The sequence below is a fragment of the Mytilus edulis genome, chromosome 1 (assembly GCF_963676685.1).
Source record: "Mytilus edulis chromosome 1, xbMytEdul2.2, whole genome shotgun sequence".
In the NCBI taxonomy this organism is placed as follows: Eukaryota; Metazoa; Mollusca; class Bivalvia; order Mytilida; family Mytilidae; genus Mytilus; species Mytilus edulis.
In genome coordinates, this window is record NC_092344.1 from 116,092,008 (window position 1) to 116,118,574 (window position 26,567).

Sequence of the window (26,567 nt, forward strand, 5' to 3'; positions counted from 1 at the left end):
TAAAAAACATGTTTAAAAATCAGACGGTCTCTCTTTCCTAATTTGAAAGTATTAAAAGTCGCAATTACAACACATCATGGAAAAAAAATCTATTATATCGAAATAGCAAAATAGATAGGACACCATACCTTAGTGTTTAATAGTAGTTCTAATATATTTTATGTGTTAAAGGGTATACTTTCGTTTCATACTCTCACCTTTGCAATCTGTCGTTCTGAATTTCTGAATTTTTATAGAAATATACAATTGTCAGAGCGTCTTGTTCGAAGAGTGAATGGTTTGATAAAGGTTGCTGCTGACAAAAAGGATTATGAATCAGTCATTTCAATTCCTCTTTGAAATCTTTGATTGCCTTCTGGTTGAGAAAAGATTCTAAACAGTTGAACACGAGTATTTATTATTTGTAGCAGTTATACTCCTCTCTTCTTTAATGTCACAAATATTGCAATTTTTTTCATACAATTGTTTTTGATGATTTGTCGGCCGAAACCATTTTGAAAGTTGATGGAACTTCTATGATAAAACTTTCGAATTCATATGCATAGACCAATAACATAAGACAAAATAATTTATAATTTAATATGATATGAATTATCAACCAAACCAAAGTGGCGAACATTGACTCGGCTATATTCTTATTAAAAAGTTTTATTTTTTTAACCTATTTTACTTTTACAAATGATATCGGATATGTTCCTTACGTCGTAACTACAATCCCCTGCCCATTCATAAATGTGACCTACCGAATTAGACTATTTACCGGATTTGTTATCTCATAAGCAACACGACGGGTGCCACATGTGGAGCAGGATCTGCGTACCCTTCCGGAGAACCTGAAATCACCCCTACTTTTTGGTGGGGTTCGTGTTGTTTATTCTTTAGTTTTTTAGGTTGTGTCATGTGTACTATTGTTTGTCTGTTTGTCCTTTTCCTTTTTAGCTATGGCGTTGTCAGTTTATTTTCGATTTAAGAGTTTGACTGTCTCTCTGGTATCTTTCGTCCCTCTATTATACACAATTGCTAGATTATTTGGTTATCATAAAGTTTCTGTAATAATTTGCCTTTAGCTGACGACAGCGGTCATAGCCCTTCTTTGCTATCCTTTAATTGATTATAAACAAATGAGAGTACTAAAAATTAAAGACACACAACGAGATTGGTTATGATGAAAAGAATGAATATTTTGTCCATGTTATTTACTTTTATGAAGTTTTTCCGTCTGTCGATATATCTTATAAGAGAATCCGCTTTTCTTACCAAACATTGATATGGTAATGAACGTAAATAGGAATCCCAGGAGTTTATTTCGACGCGTGCCAGTAGAACTTTGTCACGTGTTTAATCCACCATGAATAACATCAACGTCTAAATCACTGAAACGCAATGAATTACTCGAACCAACTAATTTTGTACTTAACAAAATTATTTAACAAGCCATATTAAACGCTTGTTCTTCAAATCAAAGATACTCCAATATTTGATAAATCAGATTTTGAAAATTAACCATTTGGATATTGTTCAAAAGACTGTTTCTTGCGTTCTCCCTGGAGGCCATTTATGAATCGTAGTCGTTGCTGATATCGTCTCGTATTAATTAGAATCGGAATACAGATGTTTTGGAGCGAACAAATATTGTCATGAATGTTGATTGGGTGTCATTAAATGATACATTAAACATTGTTGCAAAAATATTCATCTTTTTCGCTCATGTGGTTTTATTTGAATATATGTAAATTCCTTTGGAAGCATTGTAGCTCAAACCCATATAATTTACAGAGGGAGAGTCAGACGTTATTTCATCATGTTTAACTACTTTGATAGTCTAGTTTTTATTGAAACTAAAAGAAGAATCTGGTTTTAATTATATAAGTTACACGTTTTGATCTAAACGGTGAAGACCTACATCAGACAAGACTACATTTTGTTTTGATTAAGAAACACTTTTTGGTATACAACTTGATACTAGTAACTAGTTATACAATGGAAAAAAATGATTAATAAAATTACTGACGTACCAAACATCGGATGACCGCAAGTTCTGGTGGATGGTCACAGGCACTTGTCTCAGAAAAAATCCTGTAACTATACCTGAAAATAAGGTTAAGGTACATACATATATTTTTCTCTGAGACAAGTTCCTATGTTGAAGATGAATAAATGACAGGTAATTCAACCTCACCGTAATAACTATTATATTAAAGTGATATAACCCTTTGTTATCAGTATACTCTGGTTTGTTGTTATATATTATGCCAGACAATTGGATAAACGCGAGATAGAAAACATATACACTTTACGAATGGATAAAGGCTTTAAGGTCGTAGATACAAACCAGAATTAAGAAACTGAATGGATATATCAATACCCATGCTACGTCAATATTTAAGGGCCCGAATGTTGCAAAACACTTGTCCTACCTCCATGACAAATGTGTTATCGTCCGCGCAGAATATGTTGAACGAATTTATCCCATCGAAATAGAGATAAAGGATACTGCAGATACACTTAAGTCTTCCTCATATCTTGACTTACATCTAGAAATTGACACAAGCGATGATTTGAGCTTCTCATTTGTGAACTTTCAATTTCTATGTAGCAACATTCCAGCAGCGCCTGCATACGGAGTAAATATCTGCCAATTGAAACGATATTCCCGGGCTTGTATTTCCTACAATGATTTCCTTGATAGAGGATTGCTGCTCACAAGGAAGCTATTAAACCAAGAGTTCTAAATGGTGAAGTTTAAATAATTCCTTCGTAACTGTTACGGACGCCATGACGAGTTGGTTGACCGTTATGGAATAACCGTTTCACAGATGATATTGGAAATTTTCCTTATGCCGTAACTACATCCCCTTCCCTTTTCACGAATGTGACCTACCGAATTGGGCTTTTCACTGGATATGTAATCACAAGCAACACGACAGGTGCCATATGTGGAGCAGGATCTGCTCACCATTCCGGAGCATATGAGATCACTCCCAGTTTTTGGTGGGGTTCGTGTTGCTCAGTCTTTAGTTTTCTATGTTGTGTCTTGTGTACCGTATTATTTGTCTGTTTGTCTATTTCTAGTTTAGCCATGGCGTTGTCAGTTTTTTTCTGATCTATGAGTTTGACTGTCCCTTTGGTATCTTTCGCCCCTCCTTTATATTAATATTTGTATAACAGTTACATATAATTTTCCTCCATTTGTATATCATTCTATCCTACTATTTTATTTGTTATACAGTTATTAAAATGCATGGTGGACACTCTTCTGTAATAATTCGTTTTTTTAATAGATTGGATTTGAGTAGGTATTCCTATTTCCCCGCGTTTGTTGCAAAACTTTCTTAACACAAATTTCAGGTGAATGAATACCAGCTCAAATCCAATCTAATAGAAAGAAGAAATTATCACAGAAGAGTGTCCAACATGCATTTGCACTGCACTATTATTAGAACAAACGGAACAAACGATAAAACCATCGGCCTGATTTATACAAAGAACTAAATGATTAACCAAAACCAAAAGTATCCAATGAAACCCACTAAATAATAGGCTCCTGACTTGAAACATGATAGTATATATATTAAACTGGTCTTCTGTTAACACCACAAACGTAAAATAGAATGTGATATCCCGTTTTGATGTTACGAAGTCCCTGACTTAATAATTTACCAGTAAGATATAGATTTCGTTGATGGAAACCTAAAACGTTACTACATTTAGGAGTATTGCGAGCGAGTTGGTAAATGTATGCACTGTAAGACTAGAAACAATTGCTCTGCAACCATGATTGTCATCGTATTATATACTCTAAGGTTCGTATCATCATTGCAAAACAGACGTTCCCTTACATTCCTAATTATTCAATTCTATGAACATCTCGTATCTGTCTTATTAACTTAAATAGTAAACAAAACCGGTTTTTTCCTTAACTTGTAAATAAATTACTAGTACATCAAATTTAAGAGGATTGCAACACAATTCCATATTGCAGTCCTAAGTATGAAGTCGTCCAAATATGAATGGAATATTGTTATTCTAAACTAAAATTGATCGCTCTGAAGATCATAACAAAAATCAAATATGTCAATAAAGGTTTTGATTTTGAAAAACTAGAGGCTCTAAAGAGCCTGTGTCGATCACCTGTATCAACTGACATAATTAATAGTGTTATAAGTTATAAGATACTAATAGATACTATAATGATATCTAAGATAATAACAAAAATCTGGAAAATTTCCGTAAATTTACTAACTCAGGGTGAGCAACCCAAAAACGGATTGTCGGATTCGTCTGAAAATTTCAGGGGGGTATACCTTAACCTGATAAACATTTTCTTCTACGTCAGATTTGTTCTTGATGCTTAAATAGTGTCAGAGATATAAGCCAAAAACTGCATTTTACCCCTATGTTCTATTATTAGCCATGTCGGCCATCTTGGTTGGCAGGCGGGCTCATCGGACACAGTTTTAAACTAGATACTTGAGTGATGATTGTGGCCATGTTTGGTTAAATTTCTCTCAGTAGTTTCAGAGAAGAAGATTTTTGTAAAAGATTACATAAATTTACGAAAAATTGTTAAAAATTTACTATAAAGGGCTATAACTTTTTAAGGGATCAACTAACAATTTTGGTCATTTGACTTATTTGTATATCGGTCTTACTTTGCTGAACATTATTGCTGTTTACAGTTATCTCTATCTGTAATAATATTCAAGATAATAACCACAAACTGCAAAATCACCGATAGGTTGTCCGATTCATCTGAAAATTTCAGGGCTGAAAAATCTTAACCTGATGAACATTTTCTCCAATGTCAGAGATATAAGCAAAAAAAAAGACGGACGACGGACGCCAAGCGATGAGAAAATCTCACTTGACCTTTCAGGTCTGGTGAACTAAAAATGTAGGTACTTTTAATGATCGTTTTGTTAAGGAACAAATTCCTCACTATTTTGATAATACTGAACTCCCTCCTATTTGTTATGTTTACTAAAATTCTACCCGAAAATATGTGTTTATTATAGCGAAGTGTTTTAAGATGTAAATATCAATGACAATACACCTACGTCATGAAGTTGAGTAATTCCGAACACAAGAGTTAACGTCGTTCATGACAGAGTTGAAAAAATTCCTCAGCAAAGGACATAAATATCAATTATCAATTTGAATGAGTGTCGAAACATCAACCACGACTTACTCCGTGCTTACTGCTCTAACAGGTAAAAAGAGAAAAAGCTGACAAGAAATCCTTAGATTCGTTTTTTAATTCAGTAATGAACATAGTTATACATATACAACAATTTTGAGAATATTTTACTCACAAAAACCATAATAGCCCTATTTCTCGTATCAAACAAAATCTAAAATATTTTTTTTTATCCAGGCTGATAAGGCTGCTAATTATAATCATTATTTTCCGACGTAAATTTTACATTGAGGTTCTGCAAACAGTATGACGAATTTACCAACATTCCAACTGACTCTATTTTTTGAAAAAAATGACATCTGTAACAAACATAGACGTTTAGCTACCTCTTTACAAGCAGGACCAAATACAATTAAGTTCGAACCATGTACTGGCTTTCGAAGCTGCAAAAAAACTCCTTACAAATATAGATTTATTTTGTCTTCAAACCATTGTTCCACTATACTTAACTATCAAGTCTACTTACTAGTACACTTGGTACGATTAAAAACCTAGTGATAAATTGTTTAAATAAGGACTTTGAAAATAGTGGAATTAATTTGAGTGTCAAAAGTTTGGAAGTACTTGATGAAGTGCATACTTATATTGGCGATTTCGATTTTTTCCCTATTTACCACATTGCCAATTTTTATTGAGAAAAAATTTACACACCTAATTAGATTGATAATTTTTTGTAACAACAAACATATCAATTGGACCTGCTTTGATACTATAACCTTGCATTTTTCTAGATAACATTTCTTTTCGCTATGGAGACTCCATATATCGTCAAGCTATCGGAATTCCAAAGGGTACTTACTGTACACCACTTATTGCAGACCTGTTTCTATATTGTTATGAGTTACAATTTATGACTAAAATAAACAAAATTCCTTCGAAAAACATCTGATACATAACGTTAATAGCACTTGTAGATACTTGGATGATATATTGGCTATCGATAATGACGATTCGGTATGAACACTTGAAAGATTTATCCGGCTGAACTGATTTTAAATAATGCTAATACTAACAAGGAACACTGCCTGGATCTTGATATACATATCTTTAACAGGTAGTTTAATATCAAAATTCATGATAAAGGAGATGATTTTTCATTTCCCATTGTTAATTATCAATTTTTAAATGGTGACATGACGTTCCCTTGTCACCGTCTTATGGTGTTTATAGATCTCAACTTGTTTGATTCGCTCGTGTATATGTAACAACGTATTTGATTATAACGTAAGAAATCTCTGTATTACTGAACAAATATTTCTCCAGGGTTTTCTATATCACAAACTAGTCAAAACATTTACTACATTTAACATCGGTACAAGGACATAATTCAAAAATATAAATCAACATGCAGATGCTTTTAAATTCAGGTATTTCACATCCAATCTTTTATAGTTATATTCTGTACAAAGCAAAAAGATGTCGGCATTCACTTTTTACGCTTACCAAACCTTTAAACAGACTTATTCAGAAGGGATATAGTTACAATACTGTTGTCAGGTGATTAAAGATGGCATATTTTGGTATTGATATTGATTCACTGATAGGGTCTTTGCATCGGAAATAATCACATTTAGTACAAACCACCAGTTGTTTGTATGATTAGGGTTATGTTCTTCTCATATATTCTATGATGATGGTATGATACTCAACCACTAAAGAGAGGGACTGTGCTTGATTTTTATAAGATGAAGAAATACTCTTTCAATCAGTTTAATTGATGTCTGGAGCTGACATGGAAGTAACTGCTAGTACTCCTTTCTTAATTTATGCATCATGGTAATTTTGCTTTTAGTTTCTTTTTTTACCAATTCAAACATCAAAATTGAACTTATGTTAAACAGAGTTTTACTGTGCATTTTTCTGTTTTTTTTTCTACCTTGGCTATATGTATAGATGGAGGATTGAGATCTCAATATACATGTTTAACCCCGCCGTATTTTTGCACCTGTCCCAAGTCAGGAGCTTCTGGATTTTTTTTTTTGACGTGAAGGAATTTTTTATTTAAGTTTATATATATGTTTCGGAGTATAGTATGACGTCCATCATCACTGAAGTAGTACACATTCTTGTTTAGGGGCAAGCTGAAGCCCGCCTCTGGGTGTGGGATTTTCCAGCTGTGTTTATAATATATTGTAATCATATGTAACGTTGGAATGCAGAAACACTCTTAGAACAATGATTATTCTTATGTTTATATATTCCTATTCTCATATTCCTATTCTTATTATACTGAATATTCATACTGCATACCTCGAAATGGAAAATATATAAATGCAAAAGAAATCCGTTATATAAGTATAATTCATGTTTTAGACAGAATGTAAAATTCCCAACCGAGAGTTTATATCCCTAAACCTGGGATGTCAGAAAATTGCAAGTTCAAAATGTGTGTTATATATTTGCGTATTAAACTATAATCCTGGGACATTGGATAACTATTCCAAGACAAATAAAATATATTTTCTTACATACAATTAAGAATATGACCTTTATACCCCTACCAGTTATATAGAAATAGCTTCTATGCTGTTAAGGATAATGTGAACATACTATTTAACTCAATGCTGAACATACAATGTATTTTATTGTTTTTACAGAAAATCATATTAACATTATCATAATAAGAAGAAAATTCGACACAGACTACTTTAAAGAGAAATAAACGATCGGAAATTATCATTTATTCATGAGTTGTCCTTTAATCCCTTCCATTGACGGTCTTGACACGTGCCTTATGTAGAAATATGTTTTAGGACAATTTACACTGAATGGGAATATTTATTTTCTGTCAATATTAAAGTTAAAAGTGCCAAGAGCGCACGACTGACAAATCTGCACCAAACTTTCTCAGACATCTGTTCAGATATTTATACCATGCTAATTTTTTGTACAAATTTACCATCCGGAAAAAGAGTGATAATGAGAAATATTATTTGCCTCGATTCAATTATAACAAGATATATTATGATTATGTTTTAAATTATTTGTTAATACACTATTGACAGTGCCGTTACTAACAAATTATTAAAACTGTTTACGAATGTAGCACTTCTAATTTAAAATAACTTTAAAAGAAAAAAATAACATGTAAAATAAACAGAAAAATACCAAGCAAATGTTAAATTCCGGAAGACTAATATTGCCTATGGAAGTAAATAAAACACTTTAGAAAAAAGCGGTTAATTTCAAGATTTAAATAAATAATCAATAATAATAAATATATAAGTATATATAGACAATATTCGTATTATGTAGGAAAATATGGAACTTATTTGTACGAGCTAGAAAAGAAACGTAGAGAAAATCTAGACTCGGAGAGCCCGGTTCAGTTTCGTTGCAAGCCGAAATACCTACACTGTACGAATAATGTTTTATCCTGCATTTTTACATGCAGTCTTTTTTACTCTCAAACTCACACGTTGTATTTAAATCTCGCAGTTTTAATCCATCATTTTTCACATAAGGAAATGCCTGTACTAAGTTAGGATTAGGACAGTTGTTTTCCATACGCTAGATGTGTTTCAGCTTTTGAATTGTCATGTTATTCAAGTACGTTTCGTTTTGAATTTTCCTTAGAATTCGGTATTTTGTTATCATTTTTTTTGTATTAATTAAATGTACAGGACTTTACGCGTACCTCGACGAGAATGTGACGTAAATAGTATAACCAATCGTTTACAATAAAAGTAGGATACAAAGAGACTCTCAACGTATACTACATGTATATGTTTATCGCTACGTTTTTTCTACCACCTTGTATGTTTATAGCAGGAAAGTGGATTGCAGGATAAAGCATATTGAAAGGGAAACTGATTGGGACAATTTTTTAATCTACTTTGAGGAGACTTTGTTTTAAAGTAATTCATAAGGACCCCCAAAGAACAAATAATGATCGATTAAAATATAAACATAACAAACCTCCTTTTTTCTCGGCCTTGATGTATAAATTTCTTTAGCAATATATAACCACTTTATGGCAAACGAAAATACCCTTTTGGTAGTTTAACTCTAGTTGCTAGTAATGTTTTATTGGCAACAACTAAAACATATAATACATTTTGCCTGATTCGCTCTGCTCCTGAAACCCGAGATTGTGCATTGTTTTAACGATGGCCCACCGAGTCACGTCTGTTACAAACACGTTCAATTACACCCTTCCCTAAAATGCAATAATAATAATTTAATTGTTCATATCGGTTTCATAGGAATAAATTAGACAAACTATTTTGATTCTTAAAGAAGAACTCATTTCATTCACTCCTCTCGGAAAAAGCGGAAGCACTCTCTTTTACGCAATCGTAATTAAATATTTATTAACTGCTGCAGAATTTGATAATACTACAGTAAAATATATAAATGATTTAATAGATGACAGAAAGGTTTTAGGACTGATTTTAAAACTAAAACAAATAGTCTTTGAGAGGAATTTTATTAAGTTGACTTTTGTTTATTTTTTTCTTTTAGAACAGAGACAAAATTCAATTGATGAGATATTACGTCTATGTCATGAAATAGACAGAAGAACAAATGAATTTATTATATAAATATGAGCAATTCCTAGAAAGATATAATCGGAACAGAATATCAAACACTAAAAATATAGACTTCATGCATGATCTTACTATAAAACCAGGTTTAATCCGCTATTTTCTGCATAGAAAAATTGACTGTACCAATTCAAAAATATGACAGTTGTTATCTATTCGTTTGATATATTTGAGCTCATGATTTTGCAATTGGATTAGGAACTGTCGGTTTTGAATTTTACGCGGAGTTCGGTATTTTTGTTATTTACTTTTTACAACCTCCAATATTCTTACAAAACAAACAACACCAACTCCGGAAATGTATAAAAGATGCTAACATTGTTTTCATCCTTATCATTTAATCAGGTTTGATAGTTGTTTTATTAAAAATCATAACTTATCTCTTTATGGCTCGTATAACTTTTTTTTACATAATTATATACAAAAAAGAGGAATAACTCTATATATCCCAAATACACAAATGTAAACTGGTTAAATCTTTGCAGTTAGCGTTCAGCACCGACATATATCAAATCTTGTAGGCGCTGAAAAAAACTGTGATTTTAACTGCATAAAACCAAACCTTTTTAATACTGCAGAAGCCGATGACGGTTGGTTTTATTTATAGTTATAAAACTGAAAGGTATCTTATAAACATCACCATCATAATATTAAGTGATGTCGATTTTAATAAAAGAACAGTAATTACTGAGCAGCTGATACATATCAAATCTATGATGAATAAAACCTGGTTTAATAGCTAGGTAAACCTCTCACTTGTATGACAGTACATTTAATTCCATTATATTGACAACAATGTTTGAACAAAACAAACAGACATTATAGGTAAAAATGTCAAAAATAACAGCATTCAAGATTGTATTGTATTCTTAATCACGATAAAAACAAATAATTGTTTCAATAAGGAAACAAAAAATGGAATAGAGACAAAGTACAAAAGCAAAAATGAAAGACAAGAATTTAAAATCGACCATAGGACAATTACACAATGTCTTGATTTATATACCGAGCCACGTTTGAAGTATATTATCATAAATGGAGTAAAACAGTATAATTTAAAGATATGCAAGGACAAAATAAGGGACTTTTTTAACACTTAATAAAGATGAAAACAACATCACTCCTTAGAATGTATACTTTAAGATTACTTATGATACTTAAAATTATATTAAGATATAATTTATTCTTACTACACTTGTTTCCGGTTTGCACTTTACAAGGAAGTATAAACCGAAATGTATTTCTTACAAGTCATAATAACCATTCCTCTATCAAAGTACAGAAGCAAAAATGAAAGACAAGAATTCAAAATTGACCATAGGACATTTACAATATGTCTTGATTTATATACCGAGCCACGTTTGAAGTATATAATCATAAATCGACTAAATAGTATAATTTAAAGATATACAGGGACAAAAAAGGGGTACATGTACTAAAATATTAAACAGCAAAAAATCGAACTCGAAAGAACATTGGAAACGGAAAGTCCCTTATCAAATGGTAAAATAAAACGTTCAAATAAATAGACAACAACTGTCATTTTCTTGACTTGGTACAGCTTTTCCTTATGTAGAAAATGCTGGATTAAACCTGTTTAAATCTTAATCACTATAAAAACAAACAATTATGCCAACAAAGAAAAACCAAATGGAAAATAGATGCACAATAGACGAAGCACGTCAGCAAAAATAAATGACAAGAATACACAAAAAAATACCATAGCATAATAATACATTGATGGGATGTATAAATACCGTGCCACGCCAAGATATACTTAAAATAGATTAAACAGTAAATGTTCAAATTATGCAAAGACAAATACAAAATACTATAACAAGTAATAAATGAACAACGTCAGTACCTATAATCTATACTTCAAGATCATCATTTTTTATTTGTGAAGTTCAACTAGGTCTTGGTATCTTCCGATGAACGTTTATCAACTGAACGCTATAACGTTCATACCGCTTCAGATAGAACAATGTACAAACTAGTCGGATAATACTCCAAAAGTCTAGAAATCCACCATGGGACAGATGCATTCGATGTTATAAAACAATTACTTTTTTTATTTACTACAAAAAATGGTGCATGTACACGTTTTTTTTTGCGTTTTCTTTTGGCAGTGCACAAATATTTCCAAGAGTAATAAATATGGAAAACTATAGGTTTGAATTAATATTTAAATAAACATAAAGTTTGACGTTTGGTAAAAATAATAGATCGCTCCTGATCTTCTCATTGTGAAATAAAAAAAAATGTTCATATGCAAACATTTTACTGTTCTACATAGGAATAGATTACCATAGCCGTGTTTGGCACTACCCTTTGGAATTTTGGGTCCTCAATGCTCTTCAACTTTGTATTTGTTTGGCTTTATAACTATTTTGATCTGAGTGTCACTGATGAGTCTTATGTTGACGAAACGCGCGTCTGGCGTAATAAATTATAATCCTGGTACCTTTGATAACTATTGGTAAAGAGTTAGCGACCGTTTGCCGAAATTTTGTTTTGTAATGAAGGATTTGAAAACTTTTAAAAGAACGAGATCAAGTGTTCCGACAATCTTGTCAGACTGATTGGAATGTCATATTCCGTATCAAATATTAAAACAGGGAATAAGACAAAACTGGTAATAAGTGGGCCTTTGGGGAAAAATGTGTGTGACAAGAGAGACAACTCCATTTTTAATTCAGGTAAGGCAGTCTTGTTATTCAGAGTAAATGTTGATAATGTTATCAGTAAATAATCTGTCGCGAAAAATCTATGCGATTACTTTTGTTTTGGCGTCCACTATTAAAAAAAAAAGGTTCGTGATTGCACAAAAGGTTTATTCACACAGACATTTACTAAAAGTTATTTTAAGAATACTTATCTTTTTACTGAACTTAAGTGTGTGATAAAAAAAATCAAACGAGATACTAACGTCCTAATTTATGAATAAAAAAATGAACGAAAAAAATCTCTGTAACGCATAAACAACCGACAACCACTGAGAGAATTACAGATAATAAATTTTTTGAATTTTTGAAATTGCTTTGTGTTGTTTGTAACATCTTTCATTTTTGCTTGAGTGATTTGTCCATGTGACTTTTTGTGTTTATTTGATAGTATACATCCCGCCGTTGTGTTATTGTTCCATTATAATTTTTGCTTACTTTGAAATTGAACGACACAATTATTTTATATCTCTACCTGTGTGACGTTTACATTCTGATGTCAAACACGCGATTCTACGCCAGAGTTGATGTTAATCTATAAATCATTCGGTCCTGGTACTTACAATCTCTCAATCCTTTATGGGATAATTTAACATACATAAATATAATACAAAATAATACAGCAATGAATGATGTGATATATACTTTTTTGTACTTCTTTGTTAAATGTTTTTTGTGCTTTTGTTGTGATTAAGATTGTGACACGGTGTTGACTGATGTATAAGACGTGTCAAGGTACCCAAATTCATGTATTTAGTTTTGATGTTATATTTGTTATTCTCATCGGATTTTGTCTAATACTTAGTCCGTTTCTGTGTGTGTTACATTTTAATGTTGTGTCGTTGTTCTCCTCTTATATTTAATGCGTTTCCCTCAGTTTTAGTTTGTTACCCCGATTTTGTTTTTTGTCCATAGATTTACGAGTTTTGAACAGCGGTATACTACTGTTGCCTTTATTTATGTACCCCTATTTTGACATTTTTGCCTTTCATGTCTGTTTATTTTGTTCACGCATCGTTGTCAATATAATGGAATTTGATGCGACTGTTATACAAGTGAGCGGTTTAGCGCTATAAAACCAGGTTCTACAGATGAAAATGTCTGTACCAAGTCAGGAATACGACAGTTGTCCATTTGTTTGATGTGTTTGTGCTTTTACTTTTGATTTTGCCATTTGATTAAAGACTTTCCGTTTTGAATTTTCCTCGGAGTTTAGTATTTTTGTGACTTTTTTTTCAATACTCAAATATTAGTAATACGATGTTAACACATGTTAAATTGGAAAAAAAAAATATACAAAGATAACATGAGGATTATAATCCTGGTACTTTTGCTTATATAACTGAAATATGTGCTGAGGGAAATGAAGTGTTTAAATTTTAAGGTTTATTTTGTACAATTGGAGTCTTTTTCACAATTATAAGCTTGTTGTTTAGGAATAATATATAGTATATAATAAGACGGGCAACAAATATTTAACTTTAGTACTGGAATATAGTTGAAAGCAGTGGTTTGCACAATAAGAAGCAGGTCTCTTTGAAAAATTGACCAGCAAGATTCACATCTAGGTGCTTGTTTTCTCAGCAAGTATAATGACAGAACCGTTGAATGGTGCTGCATCCATATCCAATGAACTATCATCATCAAAGATTTCAATAATTTTTAGATCATTCATTTTGACGGTGCTTATAACATCATCTCTTGTCAAGGATACGCATTGAAACCTTTCACTTCCAACGGTATAATGGGTACAGTTCAGGATTCCGATCAGAATCAGTTTGCCCCCTGGTTTCAATAAAGATACTACATTTTTCATGGCAATATGATATGAATCTTTATCTGGACAGGCGGATTCAAGACAAGCACTTGTACAAATGACATCAACTTGTTCTAACTTGATTGGATCTAAGGGGTTGGGTAAATGTACATCGCATGAAAGTACTCTCTTAATCTTCGGTCTTAAAGCAGCCTCTAGCTGTTGCCAGTTGTCTCTAAAATATAAATATCGATATCTTTTACAGTATAAAACTTTATGATTAATCCTTGTGTGATTTGTTTAACACTTATTTAACGTTTAAAATCAATCCTTTATTCTCTAAAATTGCCCAGAAAAACTTTACTTCAAGCGGTTCTTTTTTGTTTGTGTTTTATAGATAGCTTGTGTACACAAAAGTTATAAGTATAATCCTATAAAAGAAGATTATCTCATAAATTACGATTGCACACAAAAGATAAGCAGCAGAAAAAAAAACAATAGCTCACAAAACACAACATAGAAAACTATAGACTCAGCAACACGAACCCATCAAAAACTTGGGGTGATATTAGGTGCTCCGGAAAAGTATCCAGAAACTGCTCCAAATGGGACACCGTCGTGTTGCTCATGTTAGTACAAACCTGGTTATCAGTCTTATGCGGTTGGTCACATTAGTGAAAAAAGGACTGATATGTAGTAAGGACATTAGGAACATATTCGCTATCATATGTGGAATATATAAAAAAGAAGATGTGGTATGATTGCCAATGAGACATCTGTCCACAAGAGACCAAAATGACACAGACATTAACAAATATAGGTCAACGTACGGCCTTCAACAATGAGCAAAGCCCATACCGCATAGTCAGCTAAATGGGCCCCGATAGGACAATGTAAAACAATTCAAACGAGAAAACTAACGGCCTTATTTATATAAAAAAAATTAACGAAAAACAAATATGTAACACATAAACAAACGACAACCACTGAATTACAGGCTCCTGACTTGGGACAGGCACATACTTTTGAAAACAATGTGGGTTAAACATGTTAGCGGGATCCCAACCCTCCCCCTAACCTGGAACAATGGTATAACAGTACAACATAAGAACGAACTATAAAAATCAGTTGAAAAAGGCTTAACTCACCAGATGGACAAAAATACAAGTGGACATGGCCGGGTATTTGTACATCCCGACAAAAAAGACACTAGGAACATATCTGAGAGTACTCGCAGTTATCTGACTGCTAGTTCAAAGCCACTAACAACTAATAAAACAAATCATGCATCTAATGCAAATTCGATAACGTCCAACGAAGTCATGATGGTGTCCATTAAATTTCGAAGGAATGAATTCAACTTCACAATTTGGAACTCTTGGTTCATTAGCTCCCTTGTGAGCAGCAACCCTCTATCAGGGTAATCATGATAGGAAAAACAAGCCCGGAAATATCGTTTCAATTGGTAGATATATACCCTGTATGCTGTCGCTGTTTGAATGTTGCTACGTAGAAAAGGAAAGTTCAAAATTAGAAAGTTGAATCATTTCTTTTGTCATAAAGTTTTGTTTTCAACCTACCCTCATTGTCAATTTCTAGATGTAAGTCAAGATATAATTGTATCTATTGTATCCTTTATCTCAAGTTCGATTTGATAGACGAGTTCAACATAGTCACCTAATTTTGAATTATTTAGTGAGAGAAAATCATGTATAAAGCGGGATTTAAAGTTAAAGTATTTTGCCAACTTCTTTTGTTTCTTCCTGAAAAGTACCAGTATGAAATCAACCTCATAAGAACAAGAGAACAAGTCGGCAAGAAGAGGGGCACATTTGGTTCCAATGGGTTTACGATTGTTTGATGAAAAACACGTCCGCCAAACGTGCATAGCATTACAGATATATTTGTATGCTTTCTAGTTATTCTTAGCTCTTCTTTAATACTAGTATATATCTAATATGAAAATAAGGAGATGTGGAATGATTTCCAATCAGACTATCTATATATAAAAATACAGAACAGACCGATCTGAAAAAATAGTTCAACGCCAATTCTAATTAATAAGAAAAAACATGTTTTTTTCAAAACAAAAATATCAGCACACGAATTATGGGTTAAGAATCTGTAAGTACTCTGAATAAATCGTTACCTTGTGTAATGCAAAAGTATAGTTATCGCATGATTAAAAACCATAAGCGCTAATTACTGGATAGCAAATAGTGAATCGATTTGTATTAAACTATTTTTGAAAAGATCTATATAAATTGTTAAATTGATCGGCTACCGTTAGGAACACGTTAAAAAGGTTTACATGAATAGTAAATGAACCTTGTTTAACGAACTCTTTAAACAACATCATACTAGAAATATGGATATGGTATTGCGTTTGTTATAATACAAGTTATACGGCTACCGCAAAGCACCAAAACCAAATAGTGTATCTATGGGAGAAAATAGAAAATACTTTCATTTATTTTGTAAAAGATTGCCAGTCACAGTGAATCTTGGTATCGTATATGTTAAAACAAGTATAATTCGTTCATGGAACTGTAAATGTTACTATTTGAAACACCGTAAGAAGGACCAAAAGAACATCATCGTCTCAAAAAAAAACCTCTGGGATAAAACAATATTTCACTTTTTATGTTACTTTTAGTAAAGAGTTACTTAAGGAGCGGCGAAAGATACAAGAAGGAGACCCAAACCCCTAAACTGAAAACAAACCGACAACACCAAGGCTAAAAAAGCAAAAGACAAACAGACAAATAATAGTACACAAGACACAACATAGAAAACTGAAGACTAAACAACACGAGCCTCACCTAAAACTGGGGGGTGTTCTCAGATGCTCCGGAAGGGTAAGCAGATCCTGCTCCACATGTGGCACCAGTCGTGTTGCTCGTGTTATTACACACCCGGTAAATAGTATAATTTGGTAGTCCACATTCGTGAAAAGAGAACGGGATTGTAGTTACGACATAAAGAACATATACCATATCATCTGTAAAACGAGTATTCCGTAACGGTCAATCAACTCGTGATGGCGACGGTAAAATTTACGAAGGGATACTTCACCATTTGAAACCCTTGGTTTAATAACTTCCTTGTGAGAAGGCACTCACTATCAAGGAAATACAAGCCCGGGAATATCGTATCAAATGGGAGATATATACTCCGTATGCAGGCGGAGTTACTAATGTGAAACAAAATGCCAAAATTAATAACAAAAACCCCAACCATTGTTCATGATCGAATTATAAAAGTCAGATTCCTAGGGACAAATGTCAACAGTATGATAAAACAATTCTTGGTTATTTAAATAGTATGTTATTACTATCAATTTTTATTTGTTTCTAATAAATACGTCCAACCAGATTTTACTTAAGCTTGGTTATAAACTGAAAAGTAAATCTGGTATGAAAACGCAATAGATGCACATTCGAATACCTGTCGGTAAATTTGATTGCTAAAACAGAAACATCGATTGGTTTGTGTAGCCAACAATCCGGTAGTGATATAACATAAACACTACAAGACAGTTCTATAGAATGACAATCAATTATTCTACGATCAGGTCCGTGCGTTCCACGGTTAGTTAACTTAACAATGATATAATAACCACATCTCAGCTTGAGACCTTCTCAGAACATTTCAATGTCCATACTATATATTTAGCTACCTTAATAGCACAAAGAAAACCGTCAAATATCGATTCTTCTCTGCTTCTAGTAGATGTTCTACAACATTTTACTAGTTTCCTTACTACTATCAAAGAACTAATTATTTACTCTTCTTATGAAGCAAAATAATGGAATTAGTCATTTGTGCAGCGTAAAGAAACTATTAGAGGTATTTAATTAATTACATGATGTTGTCGATTCCATTTATTTTGGTTGGCAGTTATGAATTTTCGACTCTCTACACTACATGTTCATATATTCCTCAGAATCATTATAAAAAAAACTTGTCATGAAGCAAGGCTAATAATTGAGTACGCCAAACGTTTCGTCTACAAATGACGTTAATTCCATCGGATGTATTATGAATGGTATTTTCTTTATGTGCCTTTCCCACTATAGTCAAGAGTCTGGTATTGAGTGGATGTTGTTGGTTTCTAAATAGTATATTTGTTATTTTTGTTTATTGAGTACATAAGTCAGACAGTAGGTTTTTAACATTTAGATTGTTTTAAATTTTTCCGGTTGTTGCCTTTCATAACTCACTATATACAGTCTGAATTCTGCTCACTGCAGATAGCAATGCAGTTATTTCCGAGTCAGGAGCCTCTGGCCTTTGTTAGGTTTTTTAAATTAAATTTAAGTTCTTTTATATGTTTTGGAGTTAAGTGTGCCGTCTATTTTCACTGAACTAGAACATAATTTTATTTAGGGGCCAGCTGAGGACCACCCCCGGGTACGGGATTTTCTTGCTACGTTGTAGACCGATTGTCAGCCTTCGGAGGTTATCTGCTCTTTGTCGGGTTTTTATCTCTTTGACATAATCCCATTTCTAGTCTCAATATTACCTTTGTCTTCCTTGAAGTATCTTTATGAAGTCCGTGATGGATAGTGATCAAATTGACAATCATATCACATCTTCTTGTATATTGAAGCTGTCACAAATTTACAGTTTTATCAATCTCATCATATTTCAAAAAAACTTTGGTTTCAGTTATTCACCGAGGTACCCAAAGAGATGGCTTCCAATTTAATGGTGTCTAGTTGTTCTTGTTAAAACATGACTATAAAGGGCAATAACTCCTTAAGGGTTCAATTGAACATTTTGGTCATGTTGACTTATTTTTAGGTCTTACGTTGCTGTACAGTATTGCTGTTAACAGTTTATCTCTATCTATAATAATATTCAAGATATTAAATATCCAAAAGTTGCAAAATTTTCTTAAAATTACAATTTCAGGAGCAGCAACCCAACAACGGATTGCCTGAATGGTCTAAAACTGTCAGGGCAGATAATTGTTGACCTAATAAACAATTCTATCCCGTCAGATTTGCTCTAAATGCTTCGGTTTTAAAGCCAGGTGAGCTAAAAAAAAGTAACCTACCAGATTATTATAATGCATTTTCTTTGAAAAGAACTTACTCAACACTGAACTATGAAATAAAAACTGACTTTATTGTCCTTTACATGTCTATTTCGATTTAATTGTGTTTAACGCTTTTTCCTCATTAGCGTAGACCAAAATTCCATTTGTTCCTTAAAAAAAAAGACGCCGAAGTAAAGAAAAAAGTCAAAGAAAAAAGGTTTCAAATATATTAATCTAACCAACAACTTACTCATTTCCATCTAGTTTGCTGTAGTACTTAAAATACATATCCCAATTATGAGCACTAGCATCTTTTTTCAACCACTTTTCTTGCATGTCTCTATTAGAAGGGGAATAGTCAGTCATAATTATTTCATCAAACCATTTTGCTGCCGGTATAACAGTGTGTATACAAGGTCCAGATCCAATTTCTAGAAGAAATTTTCCTTTTATAGTCCCTGAAAAATCACAGTGTACATGCTATAGGAGAGTTTTGCTTAATATTATCAACATAAAGATTAATCGATGAAAACACAGTGACATGTTAATCTTAATTTTTACTTTCACTATGCAAGTGTATATATGGTTCGACAGGTAATATTTGTATCAGTACAATCCTTTACAATTACACAGTACAATGGACAGTTCTTGTCCATTCGTTTTTGATGCGTTTTGTTATTTTATTTTGCCATGTGATTATGGACTTTCCGAATTGATTTTCCTCTAAGTTCAGTATTTTTGTGATTTTACTTTTTACCTTGTTTCTATAAATAAACTTACCTTACCTTTTGAAAATATATTGTGAAGTGTTTTAAGTCTAAACTCTGTGAAAGTAAATCCCTCGACTTCAATCTGGTTGAACAGTGTATCTGCATAAACCTTTCCATCAAAAATCTTCTTGTAATCTTCACCCGTACGAAGTTGAGGTGAGGTGGCCATATCTGTGAGCTGCTTGTGATTGAAGTATGTACGATTGAACTTGATTATGTTAACAAATAACACGCAATAATCAATACTGTGATGCGGTTATGTTTTCAAATGTTAATGTTACAATCAATATCAAATAAGGAAAATATAGTTCGTGGAAAAATCATAGACTTTTCTATTTTAAAAATTTTGAAACTTTTAGCCCCTATTAGTACTATAACAACTACATGCATCGTGTTGCTCAAGGTAAACACAATATGGGTAATGAGTCTAATTCTTTAATGTCACAAAATACAAAAACAGGACGGGATTGTGGTACCGACAATTGGAACATATCCATGATCATATGTGGAACATTTTTCCAATAACGGTCAACCAACTTATGATTACGAACAATTCTTGAAGGGATAACTTTACCATTTGTAACATTTGCTTCAATAGCATACGTTTGAGCAGCATTTATGAAGGAAATGATGATAGGAAACACAAGCTCGGAATATCGCATCAGATGAGAAATATATAATCCATATGCAGGGGTTATTTGAATGTTGCTGCATAGAAATGGAAAGTTAACTATTGGTGAACAGAAATCATATCATTCGTCGTAGAGTTTCGATCTCAGTCGACTCGAATAATAAATTTCTTAGATATAAGTCACGACATGCGGCAGACTCAACTGCAATACATTTGTTTCGATAATAGTTCCATATCAACTTCACAAATAATACACGATGGTCTTGAAATATTGATTTTGGGTACTGACGTTGTTTATCAAATTATAACATGTTATAGCATTCTTTTATTTGTCTTTATGCATATTATGTTTTACTGTTGAGTTTATTTTTTACTTATACATATCCCGTCATTGTGATTTTGTTATGGTAAACAAATTGTATTCTTGTCTTTCATTTTTGCAAATGTGCTTTCTCTTAATGCCATTTTGTGTTTCTTTGTTACATATGACGTGACTCTGTACTTATACATCCTGTAATTGTGTTATTGAGCTATGGTATATTTTTTGTGCATTATTGTCTTTCAATTTTGCTAATGTGCTTTGTCTTTACGCCGTTTTGTGTTTTTTTGGTACATATTTGATTGTTTTTATAGGGATTAAGATTATAAAACAACGTTCACTGCTGTACCTCTAATATTCACATTTTATTTATTATGTCTGTTAGCTTTGTTCACATATCGTTTCAAATATGGAATTGTATGCGACTGTCATAAAAGTGAGAGGTTTAGCTAGCTAGAAAACCAGTTTTAATCCACCATTTTATACAGAAGAAAATGCCGGTACCAAGTCAAACATATGACAGTTGTTATGCATTCGTTTGAGATTTTGCTTCTGACATTTGACTTTAGACTTTTGGTTTTGAATATTACTCGGAGTTGGGTTTTTTTTTCTCACTTTTTTGTACTTACAAGTTGTTTGAGTAGCATAGCATGATGCTTGTAATGGTAAAAACAGATGGTTTAATTTTGGAATAGTTAGTGTCTTGATTATCGTTATCTTTCCGACTGAATTATTGTTTGTGTAGACAAAATTTTGTTCAAGTTTTTTTTTAAAATTACTTTAATTTTTTGGATAATAATTAGAACTTCCAAGTTGACCGAAAGGTTATGCCTAGTTGTGTTAACCTTCTTGAACCCCTTTCAAATCTCAACTGCAGACATTTCAGCATATTCATGTAACGAGTGGGAAAATGTAAAATAACAATAATTAATGTGCTTGTCATGAGTCTTGTCTATTCTTGTCTTTTTTTTAATGTTTACAGCCAATTTTTGATAGTCTTGATAGTATATACATATATTTTTAACTCGGTGCAATTAAGAACTTGTTATTTTGTATACACACTTGTCATTGTTGAACAGTTAATTTCAAAACCAGCAAAATCAAAATTGACCTGTATTCTATGATCCATTATATTGTGTTTGAAGTTAGAAGATTAAATCAAGAGATAATTTATTCAAACAAAACTTTACTACAATGCATTACAATGCAATTTCTATTAAACGGTAAAAGATAATTTTATCAAAAGTGAACTTGCCCATTTACTATAATTCATGTTATTGCTGTAGATGAAAAAGGTATAGAATATAATTTCACCTGTATTTTATGGTACTTGATATTGTATTTAAATTTTAAAAGAATTAGACAAGTGATGCTGTAATTATCATCCAGAAATTAGATTTGTAACTGACAGACAGACGGACAGATAGATATGTGTAATACAATTGATATAACCTTCAAGTTGTAGACTTCTACATACTAGAATATCATTGGATAAAAGTGAACACCCTGCCACTGTATATTTTACACATGGGCAATGAGAGTGTTATGTTTCAAATATACGGTTAGGGCCCTTTGAAAAACTAGAGGCTCTAAAGAGCCTGTGTCGCTCACCTTGGTCTATGTGAATATTAAACAATGGACACAGATGGATTCATGACAAAATTGTGTTTTGGTGATGGTAATGTGTTTGTAGATCTTACTTTACTAAACATTCTTGCTGCTTACAATTATCTCTATCTATAACAGTAGTTTCTGTGGAAAATGTTATTGAAAATCTACAAATTTTATGAAAATTGTTAAAAATTGACTATGAAGGGCAATAACTCCTATGGGGGTCAATTGACTATTTTGGTCATGTTGACTTATTTTTAGTTCTTACTTTGCTGTACATTATTGCTGTTTACAGTTTATCTCTATCTATAATAATATTCAAGATAATAACAAAAACACATCAAAATTTCCTCAAAATTACCAAACCAGGGGCAGCAACCTAACAATCGATTATCCGATTCATCTGCATATTCCAGGGTAGATAGATCTTGACCTGGTCAACAATTTTATTTCCTGTCAGATTTGCTCTTAATGCTTTGGTTTTTGAGTTATAAGCCAAAAACTGCATTTTACCTCCATGTTCTATTTTTAGCCATGGCGGCCATCTTGGTTTGTTGGCCTAGTTACCGGACACATTTTTTAAACAAGATACCCCAATGATGATTATGGCCAAGATTTGGTTAAATATGACCCAGTAGTTTCATAGGAGAAGATTTTTGTAAAAGTTAACGCCGGACGCAGGACGACGACGGACAACGCCGGACGCCGGACGCCAAGTGATGAGAAAAGCTCACTTGGCCCTTTGGGCCAGGTGAGCTAAAAACCAGAATATCATTGAAATCTTATCTGTAACTGTAATCAGAATATTGCATGTCGTCGTGCAGTATTATATTGTTATTGTTAAATTCAGTTTTTGTTAAAACCGGTGTAAGTGTGTTTCAACAAATAGAAGACTTGGTCAGTGTAATACAATGTAGTACACCAGTCATCAAATATTTGGTTTTAATGACTACAATTTTAAACAGAACCCAATCGTATTAGAACACCAGCACACTGTATGACTAATACCTCTCTATAAAGCGTGGAATAATACAATGTATCATTTAAAAACATGACAATATCGAAGAATTTGCTTCTAAGTTGACAGTTCTATCGTGATTTTAAAATCAAAACATTTCAATCATGGTCTATAGTATTAAAACAAATCTCATTAATAAAAGTTTCTAATTGTTGATTAATATAAAATTAGTTCTAATTGATTACATCTACTATATATAGTGACATCTCGCTGAAGAAATATATCAAAACAAAAAAGTCTATTCGATATTTTAGTTATTGTACTAAAGTGATTGAACACCACCGCCAGTTATTTTTTCTCAGCAAGTATGACAACTGTTCCATTAAATATTGTTGTGCTCCCTTCTGCCGAAGAATCGTCATCAAATAATTCAATTACATCTAAATTATTCGCTTTAACTGTGTTGATAACTTCGTCCCTGGAGATGGACAAACACTTGAAAATTTCACTCCCAACAGTATACTGAGGACAATTGAGAACTCCGATCAGAATAAGTTTTCCGCCCGGTTTCAACAAAGATACTACATTTTTCATCGCATTGTGATATGCACCTTTATCTAGACAGGCCGATTCCAGACACGCACTCGTGCAGATGACATCAACTGGATCTAACTGAATTGGATCGAGAGGGTTTTGTTTGTATACATCGCAGGGAAGGACTCGTTTTATCTTTGGCCTTAAAGTGGCTTCAAGTTGTTGCCAGTTGGCTCTGAAAATACATAAAAAGAAAAAAAATTAATACGTGTGGTTACATTATGTAGTTTTTAAATAAGGGGATGTGGTACGATGAGACATTTTTCCGACATAGACCAAATTACGTAGCCGGGTTTTTGAATTGTTCTAGATATGATTTGATGCAGTATATAGTTTTCAAAGGTACCAGGACTGTAATTTAGTACGCCAGACGCGCGTTTCGTCTAATAAGACGCATCAGTGACGCTCATATCAAAGTATTTATAAAGCCAAACAAGTACGAAGTTGACGAGCATTGAGGATCCAAAATTCCAAAAAGTTGTGCCAAATATGGCTAAGGTAATCTATGCCTGGGATAAAGAAATCCTTAGTTTTTCGAAAAATTCAAAAGTTTTGTAAACAGGAAATTTATAAAAATGACCACATTATTGATATTATGTCTCTTCATGTGTGCTATAAAATGGAAAAAAAAACTTGAAGTATTTTATTTGCTTCGCTAAGGATTTATCGTCTATAGAATACAGTTCAATGGTATATAAATAACCGAACTCGCGAAGAGATATAAGACTAAAATTGGAACTACAAAATAGCCAGTCAATTCAATGTCAATTTTGCTTGGGGGATTCGGAACCTAATTTATTTTTAATATCCAAATTTATTAACGAAAAATGTAAGAAAATTATAGGTACCGAGCTGGTAACAAGTGTTCTAACATGCTGTTACCTTCACATCATTTATATAACATTGATCAGGTAGTTTTCCTGACTTTTTCTTATTGCTGTCGTTATTTTAATATAACTGGATGGTCTAAAAATCAGGCAGATAGTTGGTGACCTAATAAACAATTCTATCCCGTCATATTTGCTCTAAATGCTTCGGGTTAAAAACCAGGTGAACTAAAACAAGGTAACCTACCAGATTATTATAATCCATTTTCTTTGAAAAGAACATACTCAACACTGAACTATGAAATAAAAACTGACTTTAATTGTCCTTTAAATGTCTATTTCGATTTAATTGTGTTTAACGCTTTTTCCTCATTAGCCTATACCGAAATTTCAGTTGTTCCTTAAAAAAAAAGACGCCGAAGTAAATAGAAAAGTCAAAGAAATATTTCAAAGATATTATTTTTTCCAACAACTTACTCATTTCCGTCTAATTTGCTGTAGTACTTAAAATACATATCCCAATTATGAGCATCAGCATCTTTTTTCAACCACTTTTCTTGCATGTCTCTATTAGAAGGTGAATAGTCTGTCATAATTATTTCATCAAACCATTTTGCTGCCGGTATAACAGTGTGTATACAAGGTCCAGATCCAATTTCTAGAAGACATTTTCCTTTTATAGTCCCTGAAAAATCACAGAGTGTATGCTATAGGAGATTTTGCTTAATTTTATCAACATAAAGATTAAACGATGAAAACACATGTTAATCTTAATTTTTACTTTCACTATGCATGTGTATATATGGTTCGACAGGTAATTATTGTATCAGTACAACCTTGTTTCTATAAATAAACTTACCTTACCTTTTGAAAATATGTTGTGAAGTGTTTTAATCCTAAACTCTGTGAAAGTAAATCCCTCGACTTCAATCTGGTTGAACAGTGTATCTAGATAAACCTTTCCATCAAAAATCTTCTTGTAATCTTCACCCGCACGAAGTTGAGGTGTGGTGGCCATATCTGTGAGCTGCTTGTGATTGAAGTATGTACGATTGAACTTGATTATGTTAACAAATAACACGCAATAACCAATACTGTGATGCGGTTATGTTTTCAAATGTTAATGTTACAATCAATATCAAATAAGGAAAATATAGTTCTTTGAAAAATCATAGACTTTTCTATTTTCCAAATTTTGAAACTTTTAGCCCCTATTAGTACTATAACAACTACATGCATCGTGTTGCTCAAGGTAAATACAATATGGGTAATGAGTCTTATTCGTTTATGTCACAAAATACAAAAACAGGACGGGATTGTTGTACCGACAATTGGAACATATCCATGATCATATGTGGCACATTTTTCCAATAACGGTCAACCAACTTATGATGGCGGCCGAACAATTTTTGTGAAGGGATAACTTTACCATTTGTAACATTTGCTTCAACAGCATACGTTTGAGCAGCATTTATGAAGGAAATGATGATAGGAAACACAAGCTCGGAATATCGCATCAGCTGAGAAATATGTACTCCATATGCAGGGGTTATTTGAATGTTTCTGCATAGAAATGGAAAGTTAACTATT

The 26,567-nt window shown here is 32.5% G+C and overlaps 2 protein-coding genes across 2 annotated transcripts; both read right to left on the minus strand.

The window, feature by feature from the left end:
* Positions 1–13,838: 13,838 nt before the first annotated feature.
* Positions 13,839–20,283, minus strand: LOC139501701 (indolethylamine N-methyltransferase-like). Its single transcript, XM_071290852.1, has 3 exons — positions 20,053–20,283; positions 19,518–19,725; positions 13,839–14,458 (listed from the first exon to the last, which is right to left on the minus strand). The coding sequence occupies exons 1-3, from the start codon at positions 20,204–20,206 to the stop codon at positions 14,032–14,034; spliced, it is 789 nt and encodes a 262-aa protein (XP_071146953.1). The 5' UTR covers positions 20,207–20,283; the 3' UTR covers positions 13,839–14,031.
* A 3,243-nt stretch (positions 20,284–23,526) lies between these two features.
* LOC139501713 (indolethylamine N-methyltransferase-like) lies at positions 23,527–26,093 on the minus strand. The gene is made up of 3 exons (XM_071290859.1): positions 25,842–26,093; positions 25,455–25,662; positions 23,527–24,325 (listed from the first exon to the last, which is right to left on the minus strand). Exons 1-3 carry the CDS (start codon positions 25,993–25,995, stop codon positions 23,905–23,907), a joined length of 783 nt encoding a protein of 260 aa, XP_071146960.1. The 5' UTR covers positions 25,996–26,093; the 3' UTR covers positions 23,527–23,904.
* Positions 26,094–26,567: the final 474 nt, after the last annotated feature.